The sequence below is a fragment of the Emydura macquarii genome, unplaced genomic scaffold (assembly GCF_026122565.2).
Source record: "Emydura macquarii macquarii isolate MOO-44397 ecotype Brisbane River unplaced genomic scaffold, CSIRO-AGI_Emac_v2 contig_3122, whole genome shotgun sequence".
Classification (NCBI taxonomy): domain Eukaryota; kingdom Metazoa; phylum Chordata; order Testudines; family Chelidae; genus Emydura; species Emydura macquarii.
The window spans coordinates 6,719,398-6,731,426 of record NW_027133259.1 but is presented as its reverse complement, the minus strand read 5'-3'; the positions used below and the strand labels follow the sequence as shown (position 1 = coordinate 6,731,426).

The 12,029-nt window shown below is 48.9% G+C and overlaps 1 protein-coding gene across 1 annotated transcript; it reads left to right on the top strand.

The window, feature by feature from the left end:
• Positions 1 to 9,316: 9,316 nt before the first annotated feature.
• LOC137141946 (paired mesoderm homeobox protein 2-like) lies at positions 9,317 to 12,029 on the top strand. Its single transcript, XM_067531064.1, has 4 exons — positions 9,317 to 9,473; positions 9,817 to 10,079; positions 10,588 to 10,677; positions 11,326 to 12,029. The coding sequence occupies exons 1-4, from the start codon at positions 9,317 to 9,319 to the stop codon at positions 11,749 to 11,751; spliced, it is 936 nt and encodes a 311-aa protein (XP_067387165.1). The 3' UTR covers positions 11,752 to 12,029.

Here is a 12,029-nt window from a genome sequence, read left to right as displayed (position 1 = left end):
TTCTTTCTGGTTTGTACATCCTCCTGGTCATTGGTAATGAAAGCTCTGTGGTCCAAACTCTGCACTCAGTTATGTTCGTGCCATCTGATTGTCTTCAAACTCTGATCATTTTGTTCGAAGAAGTTGCCCAGGAGTATTTGAGGGCAGAATTGAGCTCTGTAACTGGGACTTGGTTAAAAATTCTTTTGATGCACAAACCAGAATAGAATCCATCTAATTCTCCCGCAGATTCAGTTTGCTGCCCTGCAGTGCCAAGAGAACTAAAGAGCACTAAAAACTTACTTTAGTTTTTCAAGTCAGCAGCTATGTCTTTGAACACATGTAGGGAGCAGGTATGTGGGATCAGAAGGTACCATTTTTACACAGATACTTTTCAAAGTAGGAGTGCGCTGTGGGCACAAACCGACATCGCATTCAAGACTTGCATTGGGCTCAGTAGGCACTCGATTGGGCCCTAAAAAGTTTAATACGGATCTTGAAAAGACAGATCCAATTGTCACAGATGCTCCAGGGACAGCAAAACCCCATTGACTAGATTTTTTTGTTTTCAAGTAACACTTCTTGAACCATCCAGAAGTCTGAATTTGTGGAATCACTTTAACCTTGCTGTGGTTTCTAATTTTCAACTTGTCCCCTTTGGGTTATGTTTTTGAAAAGGGAGCAAACACTGCAACCATGTCATTATTTTTGTCTGCCCCCACTTTATTGCCCTCATCAGGGGAAATTTAGGTCTCAACAAATACCAGTTGCAATATCTGTTTTTTGATGGTGGTATTCAAGTCTTTTGCTATATGAATTCTGAGAACTGTGAAACAGCCAAGAGGAAATTGGAGAAGAATTGTGTTAAGTGTAAGTTATTGGGCAGGGCATTAATGGGGTTTGGGAACAGAAAAAATGTAGTTAGCCAGCATTTTGAATAAAATGCCATCTATAACCCGGCAAGATCCAGAACCCAATAGTCAGTGGAAAGACTCCCACTGATTCCAGCGGGCTTTGGATCAGGCCTTTGTAATACAAGAGAGCAAGAGAGATCAGCTAACGCAAGGTCTGCACTGCAGTTGGTTTTATTTAGATATACACACACGTATATATATTCACACACTACAATACTGCTATATTGGTACCTACGTCACTCAGGGATGTGAAAAATCCACCCCCCTGAGTGACGTCGTTATACTAACCTAACCCCCCGTGTACACAGCACTATGTCAGAGGAGAACTTCTCCCGTCGACATAACTACTGCCTCGCATGGGAGGTGGATTATGCTGAATGGGAGAAGTTCTGTTGGCACAAGAGCGTCTTCACTAGAACGCTACAGCAGCACAGCTGCATCACTGTAGCATCATATGTGAAGACAAGCCCTAAGTGTGTGGATCTGATTCATCCTTCTAAGAAGCAGATACTACTCCAGTGGGAATTTCTCCAATGGGAATTGTGTCTGGCTAAATTCAGCCAGGTATCTGTTGTTTTATATAATGAAATTAGTCTTTATTTTTACGGCTATTTATTCCCAGATCATTATACACCTTAGACTGGGTTTTAAAAAATAGTGTCTCTGCCATTACACTGAGCCAAAATTGTTCCTTTTTCAGGAAGCCTTTTATTTCCTGACTCCCACATACAAATGGATAATACTTAATGTGCTCTGTATTGGGTTGATACTGCTTGATAAATGTATTCTGACATAATTTCACAGTATGTCAGATTAGAGTTGTATGATATACATTTATGATTTGTTTCTAACTGACTAAATAGCAAAAAAGAGTTTAAAGAATTAAAGTTTAGCTGCACTGTGTTCCCCTAGGGGGACCACCCTTTAGGTATTAAATCTATTGTTGTTGTTATTACTTACATCACATCTAGAAGCCACAACTGAGATTGGGGCCCCCGCTGTGTTAGCTGATGTACACATAGTTAGAAAAAACGATCTCTGTTACAAAGTGTTTACAGTTCAAATAAACAAGGCAGGCAATAATGGTAGAAAGGAGTTTTATTATCCCCATTTTATAGATGAGAAACTGAGGCATGGCAAGATTCAGGCTGAGATCCTCAAAGCTATTTAGATACCTAACTCCCATTGAAGGGTCTAAGTGACTTGCCCAAGGTCACAGAGGAAGCCTGTAGCAGAGCCAGAAACTGATCCCAGGTCTTCTGACTCTCAATCCAGTGCCTTAACCAAAAAGTCATCCTTCCCATCTAATCTAATAGTACAGTGATTACTATTGCCCATTTAGGTGTGTACACTCATCTCTATATGTACTCTTGATATAATTGAGTGGCAGAGTCCATGCCACCCAGTTCTGCTTCAATACACTTTCATAGCCACTGCCGAGTGGCTTCTATGGTCTTCAGATGGGTTGGGGGTATAGTTAACATCAAAGAAAATTTAGGTGGGGTTGGTCCTGCTTGAGCAGGGGGTTGGACTAGATGACTTCCTGAGGTCCCTTCCAACCCTAATCTATGATTCTATGAAAATGAATGTAAAAGATAGAGGTTGCTGTGGGTCTCCTAAGAGATGGAAGCCCAGGAAGTGTGAAAAATATCTGTAGAGTGGGTGAGGGAAAAGGGAACTAGAATTTATACTAGCCTATTAAATATCACTACCCTTCAGAGCAGTCCCAGAGTGGGAAACCTGCCAGTAATAGCTGGAGAGAGCACGAAGGGTCACTCAACCTAGATAAAAGGGTATCTATGCTAAATCACATCTGGAGAAAGGCACTCTCCTCTTCTGGGTTGGTAGGAATTCAGCCCATCCCTCAGCCCCCCCCCCCCCCCCCGCTCCAAGGTCCCCTTCCACATTAAGGCAATCCAGGGCATTAAACACACCACAGCATGAAGCCCCTCACCCTGTGACCCTACCCTTTACTTGGGGTGGTGTTGGTGGGGTACATCCCAGAGAAGCAGGTTTTAGAGTTAATAACCCATTAAGATGGATGGGGTAGGTCACCTCTCTCAGAGCTATTGCTTCAGGCTCTCTGCAAACTCTGGCAGACACTGCTGCATTGGCTACACTTGGTCACCGGTTTAAGCTTTTCCTTGTAATCATGAGGGCTAGAAACAGGAAGGGATTCTCTTTCCCCAGCCTGGCCTCTGTATGTTGCTGCAGCCATATAAAGGGACTAGCAAAGCCGTTCAGCGGGCGGAGAATTCCCCAGGCATGGGCAATGCGTACAGCTGCTGCAGATCTCTTATGCAGGACACCTCATAAACTCAGGTGGCAGGTGGTATTAGGGAGACAGGAGGATTGTGTCAGGTTTGGGATGGGGCAGGAGATTCTGGGTTCTGATGCTGCCAGAATGTAGGCTGCTCTCCATGCAGTCCTGCACAGACCCCACAGAACGGACCAAAACCAGGAGGGCATTAAAGTGAAGTCTCCCCTCCCTTGGGCTGCACCTGTGACCGCTGTGTCCCTAAGACGCACAGCACACTCACCCCCAGGATGTCTGTTTAAATGAAAGCTGAGATTCTGATTTCAGCAGGTGACCCCAGGAGCCAGGGCCCCAAGCTCAGCCCTAGGTTTTAATCTAGCCTCTAATCTAATTCCCTCTTCTTCATCACCAGATGAGGCAGTGGTTTCGGAGCCTTCTTCACCTCCTCCAGGTGATTACAGAGCCCATCAGGACCTTTTAAAGAGAGAGGCTTCTGCCTTAAATTCCAGGTGGAGGAGGGTCAAGAGAAGTCTTACATCTTAGTTTCTGTGGAACCTTCCCAAGTGGCTCTCCTAATTATTGACGCTATCCTGGAGCCCACCAAGGTGTGGTGGCACTTCCCATCTTCCCTTCTCCCCCCCGACAGCAGAAAGGGCAGGGACAAGGTACTGTGTCCACGCACAGGGGTTTGAACATTTTCACAACCACTCCCCTCTGGGGCCTCAGCTGCCAATGAGAGTGAACAACAGGATCAGCAGGCATCTGTACTGACAGGAAAAGAGGCATGTTCCTGCTACTGCAGAAATACATTGACATTTTAAAAACAGGGCTCTCTGGTGTGTTTACAGATCTCCTTTGGGGATGGAGGGATGCAATGTAGGAAGCACCTGCACTACAGCATTAGAGCGGCATAGCTGCAGCACCCTAGCATAAACATGCCTTTACTGGCTGATACCCCGGAGCCCTATGTGCTTGTGGTGAGTGTGTTGGGATCATGATCAGGTAATCGGGGTTGGGGCTCTGGTTGATGAATCCCAGGTGTGTGTGGGTATAAAGGTCGTTATGCAGGTCCACAGAGGTCATCATAATACACTTTGTCTTCTGCCAGCATCAACCAGATACTGTGAATCCAGGTAAGTAATTGCTGTGTGTCGTCATCACAGCTTTATTATCTCACAGACAACATTGCCTCTCAGCCGCCTGTTCCAAACATGGGGCCCACTGCCTCACATGATCTGCTTGAATAGTTACTCATGTGCCATGCTCTAGCCACACCACGCTGCCACCCCTACCCCTTTATCCAACCACCAGATGCCACTGCGTCTCACGCAGATCTCTGTGCATTGCACCCAGAGGCATCCTGAATGTTTAGGGACAGACACAGGGCAGTAAATTAAAACGGCAATTGCAAACTATTTTGAAAATGTGTCCCGGACCAGAGGCATGTCATCTTGCCGTGCTGCGGATGAAGACTAGGGCTAAGAGCGTGCAGCTCCCATTTGAGTTTATATGAAAAACGGGGAGCCACTGTACTAAGGATTTGTGTGTGGTGGGGTAATGTGCTCTTTGGAGGTGTGATTGCTGCAGCTTACTGATGTGTGGCGTATTAATTGGTCTGTGTAGACCCTACAGATGTGCACTACAGGGTCCCTTTAGAGTTGAGATGCACCAATGAAAGTGCAGCACATTAGTGCACTTCAGAAATCACACCCACGGGAAGCATATTACCCCACTATGTAGAAAAGCCCCAAAGTAACTTCTGTGTTTAATTAAATAGTAGATTTCACCTCTCTAAATTCCACTACATGTATACATTGCCTATGCATTAAACTAATTGTGTGGTGTTTTGTGCGGAGGGTTGGGTTTTTGTTTCATGGCTTTGTAGAAATCAGTGTTATGATTCCTTCTCTAGCACTGCAGTTTCCCTTGCATCCCACTAGCAGTTATTGCTGGACAAAAGGCAAATCAAGTTAGCAGGAAAATGAATCACCAATTCAATGTTTGTTATAAGGTCCTTTGAACTCAGTCTGTGGAGCAAGTGATTGCTGATCCAATCAGGTGAATGCCTGAGCACATCCCAATGGAAGTTATTACATTCAGAATCTCAGACAGTAACAAAAAGTTATTTAGGGTGCCAAGTCAAGTGCTTGAACGTTAAAAAATGCCAGAAAGCCTTGTGTGAATATGCATGAATAGAGAGACAGGATAGGCGAGGTAATAGCTTTTATTGGACCACTTCTGTTGGTGAGAGAGACCAGCTTTCCAGCCACACAGAGTTCTTCTTCTCCAACTACACTGCACATATCTAAATAGTCAGTTTTGAGCACACCCTTTTCTTAGTATGACTGTGCTGATGGAGGGGAGGAAGGCTGGATTTCACACCTTATTGAAGTGAATTAGGAGGCAGAGTTAACACTGTGTTAAGTGAAGGTGAGACAAATTATCACCTTTCCTGCTCCTATTTTTAGACAGAGGCAGTTTCTGCAAAGCTGGATAAAGCCTGCAATACACAACTGTTTCTAAAGTGAAAAATCGACATTTCATGTTTAATGAAAGTTTAGACTTGCAGAATCAGAAGGAATCCACCATTGCACAGACGCTAAACACAGAGGCTGAACAATTTGTTCCTTTTGATTTTCTCCATCTGCTGAGCCTCAAATGGGAATGTATTGGTTTGTTTTTCCCCTTTTTAAAAACCTGTTTGAAGAGTTTGCTATGTCAGTTTCAGGGCAATATTTTCAGGCTCCCAGGTATGGCCCCAAAGCACCAGCCGCATTAGGGGAATGCATAGTGCAGAGACAACAGAGTGCATTTCTCTTCTGAAAAAAGACCTTGTAATAAAGGCCCACCCTTACACCACAGAGTCTTCTCTAAGACAGGTCAGTGCAAACTCCAGAGTATCTTCAGTGGCGATTCATTTACACTTTGTTCATTTATTAGACCAGAATCAGGAGCTAGGTCAGATCTGATAGCAAGGGGTGATTTTTGAAAGGTTACTTAGGAAAGAGAGGCTCACAGACAGTCCATAGTGATTTAGAAAGCCCCAGCCCTAGCGGCTAAAATAAATGTGTTCAGTCAAGAGGGTGGCACCAAAGGGGTAGTGACTATTCAGAGTCATGCACAGAAAAGGGTTCCTTTTCCTCCCAGTGTTTCTTATTTAAGTAAATAAATGCCGGGTTGTTTTGATTTATCTTTAACCACGTAATAAAGAGAAATGCATCAAACAACATAAAGAACAAGAAATGCTGAACGAAAGCATTTTCATTTACATCACTGAGCTATTGCTGAAGGAACCCGAAGTTTTGCATTGCCTAAATTGATTTTCTGTCTCTTTAATCATGGTTTTCTTATCACTGTGGTGTCTGAACTCCTTTTAATTGCGTGACCTCAGCACTACAAGCAATATGGCCTAAGTTGAAAAACTTACTAGTCATATTATGAGCCTCATTTCTTGAATACCCAACTTGAGACACTTTAATGGGGCCAGATTGTCAGAAGTTGAAAAGTTTTTAGGTGGGAGTGGACAACCTGTTAATAGACAGCTAGATATGGGGGCGAGGGGCTGTGGGTGGGCAGAGGGGATAGAGTGAGTATGGGAGAGCAGGTAGAAATTGCTATTGTGGTGTTGGAGGGGGTCCATGAACCCCCAAACTAAACTACAATGCAAGCTTAGGGGACTCAGCACCTCACTGAATCGAATCTTTAAACTGAAGAGAGGGACCTTGGTTCTCTAGTTACACTCTCGTATCACTCCCTAATAAAACAGAAAAAGAAAGGCCAATGGGGCTGAAAATTAGTCAGGAGTTTCTGGGGCCAAGGTAGAATTTTCCCATAAGGTTTTCTGCAAACTCTCTAATGTTCATTTCACCTGCAGATCTCACAGTGTTTTACAAAGGAAAGTGCCAGTGCCCTTGTTTTACTGATGGGGAACTGAAGCAATGAGATGACCCAAGGTTTCATAGAGTGACAGAGGTTTCATAGAGCTGAAACAGAATTCAGGCTTGTGGCTTAACCACAGTGCATCTTTCTCATATGGGATCCCCATCCATTTGCAAAATATTCATGGCTTCTTTTCCTTGGTCCATTGTACAGTTGCTTCATTCAACAGGTGTCCACGGATCCTGTGCAGATGCCTGATTTTCAGAGGTGCTGACCTGAATTCAGAGCAAGTTGTGGATGCTCAATAGCTGTAGCAGTACAGGCAGTCCAGACAAATGAATTCTAACCCTGATGCCATTATTGATTCAGTGTGAGACCTGGAGCAAGTCACTTTGTCTTTCTGCCTCAGTGTTCTCACCTATTAAATAGGGATTATAATACTGGCCCTGCACCTCTCCATGATGAATTAGTTCATGTCTGTACAGGTCTTTGCACATGTAAAGTGCTATCAAATGCCAAGTATTCTGAAAACACAGGCTGTAGGTCTTTCAGGTTGGACACCCAATATTATGAGAGACCTTTTCAAATTCTGGCCTCCTTCTGTCTCCATTCCCATCTAGAAAATGGAATAATGAAACACTGCTGCTCACAGGGGAGCTGTGAAGGTAAATCATTTAATGTCTGTAAGGCTCAGATATTACAACAGTCTGAATAAGATTTGCAGCCACACATTGGACTATGTGGATAACAAGAAATACTGCACAGTTACCTGACTGCCTGAGCAGCATCCACCCAGTGCACTAAGGTATCTAAGTGATGTTGACCTGTGGACCTTGACAAACAAAAAGCATTGCCTACATTTAATACATTTACTTGTGGGTCCAGTGTGAAAAATAAGAATTACGTGAGCAAACAACTAAAGACTGTAATATAATATATATGCACAAGCGAACTTAATTAAGGTTGCACAGTCAATCATAAATCCTGCATTTATTAAATCTTCAGTGCTCGACTTGGCAACCTCAATAAATGACTAGTAAGACAGTGTATTTGGATGTCATAATAACATCTGTTGGAATGAGCTCAGGTATTTAGGTGACTGGATCCACAGGCTGAGTTCAAAGTAATAGACAGTGAAATGGTGAGTCATTTAGCTGCTAATTTGATTATCCTTTTGTCCAGGAATAACTGCCAGTGGAATGAAAGGGAAGCTGCATGGCTAGAGAAGGGATCTTGGGATCCTAACACTGAATTGTACAGAAAAAGAACTAGTATCACACCTTTATTTCACGTGTAATGGGGTATTACAGAGATTTAGACCCATTGGTGAACGAAGAATTTCCTAAGTCACCTTGCTGAGATGTAGCTCTGGTTTGCTCATGGGATCTAATGGGAGCTGCATTCCCTGAGCCCCTCTCAGCCCAGCATGGCAGGACAGCCTCCTCTGGACATTTGTCATCCTTATTGTAATCCCCCTCCCTCTGTCTGCCCCCGCAGATGCAGCATTCCCGTGGGCGTCCTCTACCCCCATCCGCCTCAGAGAGTGGCACCCGCTGCTTAGATAACTGGAGGGTGGCGGCTGCCTAGTGGTTAGAGGTGGTTACAGCCAGGCACGGGGTGACTCTGGGCAGGCCCCGACGGGCAGTGGGACCCGCTGCTAAGAGCCGAGGGGGAGACTGAGGCAGGGCTGCCTGGGAGAGAAGACAGCAGCGGGGACCAGACGCAGCAAAGTACAGCGCCCTGCACGCATTCCCGGCGTTTCTGGGCGGTGCCGCTGCTCGGGGGACTCTCTGTGGACATGTCCAGGGACCCACCCGGACGCCCCCGGCCCCTCCTCCCGGGTCGGGATCCCGCAGCCTGGGTGCTGGCCATGGTGCTGACAGGGGCAGCCGGACTGCTGGGTCGGACGCTCCCGTCCGCGCCCGGGGACAGCTGCTGGCCCGTGCTTGGCTCCGGCTCCCCAGTGCTGCAGGGTGACAGCTGGGAACCCGAGCCAGGGACTCCCCCTTTCCCGGCCTCTGAGCCCCCGAGCGTGACCCGCCGGGAGCTCCCACAGCAATGTCCCCCGGGCGGCCAGGGCAGGCGGAGGGGCTGCCCACCCTGTTGCCGGGGCAGGGCTCCCCTCTGGGCTGGGGTGACTCACAGGCCTTTGGAGCATCCCTTTGAAATGGCCTTTGATGGGCCCTCCGCCCCTCCCCAGTCCAGGGCCCGGTGCCCGGCTCGCAGGATATAAGGGGCCTGGAGGCTGGGAAGCAGAGGTAGAGCAGCAGCCAGGCCGAGGAGGACCATGGAAATGTCCGTGTGGGACCTCACCCCACCTGTGCCGGACCCAGCACACTGCAGCAGCAGCAGCAGCGGTGGTGGTAGCCAGCCCCTCTCCCTGGGGCCCTGGGACTCCACGGGCGGGCTGGTGGCCAGCGTGGGAACAGGCCTGCATGACCCAGGTGAGCTCTTCTGGGGCTGCTTGTCAGGAGGGGAGCTGGGGGGCCAGTGCAGGGGCCAGTCCAGCAGCATCGCTCTGTGGGGCTGAGGCTCAGCCCGTCCTGCAGGGCTTTGCCATGTCCTCTCTCCAACTGACTGTACAGTGGGGCTCCCCCCACTTCCCTGGGGGCGTCTGCTCTTCACTCTGAGCTGTGCCTGATTCCTGACCCCGCCTGGAACCAGAGCTTTGCTCAGCTCCATCCTCCTTTATTCCGACCTGTCCCTGCCTGCTCCGGCCCCCAGACAGTGCCTCTCCCTCCCTGGGGTTTACACCTTCCTCTGACCCTTCTCCCTCTGTGTTTGCAGCACGGATGGACTCCAGGGAGGGAGCCATGGCTTTGCCCTGGGTCCCAGCCACTGCTGCTGGGACCCATGTGGTAGCTGCTGCCCCCAGCAGGGCTTCCCCCCACGGTCAGTGGGCAGGGCAGCCAGAGAGGAGGAGGAAGAAGAGGAACTTGTACAGCTGGAATCAGCTGCACATCCTGGAGTCCTTCTTCCACAGAGAGAAATACCCCAGCCCGGCTCAGGCTGAAATGCTGTCGGGGATGACGGGACTCACCTACCAACAGGTACCGCCAGCCTCTCCTTCTCGGGCTCTGCTTTCCTCTCGCCGCTTCAGCGACAAGTTGTGTGATGTGCTTCCTACAGCCAGGGCACAATAGGGAGCCATAGTGGTGTGGGGGGCAGGGAGGGGAGTGGTGCTGGGGTCTCTGCTGCTCACAGAGGTGCTGACAGTGAGTCTGGAGGGGCTGGGGCTGGGAGGACAGGCTCTGTGACCTGCAGGGGAACAGGTCGGTGTGTGAGAGAATCTTTCATGGAAACAGGGGGCAGTGAGGGATCCCATTCTCTGTCCCTGCCTCCCATTAGTGCTCCAGGGCAGAGAGATCTGATTTTCTACACAAGACTATTCCCTTCTTCTCAAGGCCGGGAGGCGAGTGCAGGCGGGGTGTGTGTCAGGCTTCTTCATACCCTCCCTCTTGCCCTCCTTTAGGGAGGCTGAGAGAGACACACATCGAGGTGTCCTGAGGGGCCTTCTCTGCCAGCAGCTCCTTCAGTCCCTCTTCTCTCCAATTCCAGATCCGGACCTGGTTCCAGAATAGAAGAGGGAAGCACCGGAGACTTTGCAGTGGAAACGGGACACCTGGGAGCAGCCTCTGTACCCTGCAGGTGAGACTTGAGAGCTCCACAGAGACACAAACACTGTCAGTCACACCCACAGACACCCCCTGAGTCTCCCCCATCCACCCCCCCCCTCACCCACAGATACGCACAGACAGCAAGACGCCCGAAGGAGCAGACACACGCTCACACCCGCCAACAGACACCCGGGCACTCTGGGCCGTTTCACAGGGATGGTGTGACTCAGGGCAGATTCACTGGTGCTTGGCCAGCGCTTTGGGGACACAGGGCCAGAGCCCAGCTTGTGTAAAGCCGGGCAGCTCCAGTGGGTACAGTGCAGCTACGCTGATCGCCAGGAGTTGGGGCCTGGCCTGTGAAGTGCTGGGTACGTGCTGAGATCTCAGCATTGCACTGATCTCCCCTCTGGGCTGTTACCTCCTGCCCTGTCAGGTTTCTTGGGGGCTGGTTACTGGGCCATTGGAACTGGTTTAGGGTCAGGTTTCTCCCGTCAGAGCATCCCAGGTGCAAGTAGATTCACCACCTGTAAGTCCCCTTGGGATCCTCTGGGACAGAAGACCCTACAGAAATACCCAGAGCAGGGCTGCTACCAGTGATGAGAGCTGAGCCCTAGGGATCAGTGCTGGGCTCTGGGCTCTCTGGTTTGGGTCTAAATGTTCTGCTTTCTCTTCCCTACAGACCCATCTCTGTGCAGACCCCAGGCAGGATCCATTCTCCCCGTTTGATTGGTCGGTGAACCCTGTATCCCCAGGGCCTGATCCAGGAATGCAGTGGGCTCTGCAGGGACCAGCGAGCTCTGCCTTTGACTCCAGAATCCACCTGCCTCCCCTCCAGCCAGCTGCCTGCCCTACAGATTTGCAGGGTTACAATACATGGGCCCCACAGCCCAGTGTCGGAACCTCTCCCCCTGCTGTGCAACCTGTGACCATCAGCTCCAGCTTCCTCCACTTCTCTCAGGTTCAGTCCATGGAGTCTCTGGAGCTGGCCCAATTAATCAATGCCGGGGACTCCCTGCTCACTTCATTCTGTATGGACAATCAGTGGAATCCACCCTGTGAGCCCAACTATGGGGACATGCCAGCCCTGGTGAGACACTGGGAATAACGTCAGCCCACTTGTCTGTGTTCCCCACTGGCTCTGTTTCCCAGCCTGAGTCCTTGGTTCTCAGGCTCCTCCACTCCTGAGGAATATGTGACACTCTTCAATATTGAGACCACCAAGACTTCTTCAAACTCTGAGATGAGATCGTGACAGAGGGAGAGGACAGAGCTGTGCTGTTGGTGTTTGTACAATGCTGTGCACGTGTGCGTTTCTTCACTCGTATTTTCCCTGATGTTTGAGTTAATTTGATGGTTTTTTTAATTTCCCAATAAACCAATTTT

Excerpts from the sequence above, each read along its gene's own strand:
- LOC137141946 (XM_067531064.1), top strand. The coding sequence starts at position 9,317 with ATGGAAATGTCCGTGTGGGACCTCACCCCACCTGTGCCGGACCCAGCA. Across the intron at positions 10,080-10,587 it reads CGGGACTCACCTACCAACAG|ATCCGGACCTGGTTCCAGAA; the intron begins GTACCGCCAGCC and ends CTCCAATTCCAG. Across the intron at positions 10,678-11,325 it reads GCAGCCTCTGTACCCTGCAG|ACCCATCTCTGTGCAGACCC; the intron begins GTGAGACTTGAG and ends TCTTCCCTACAG.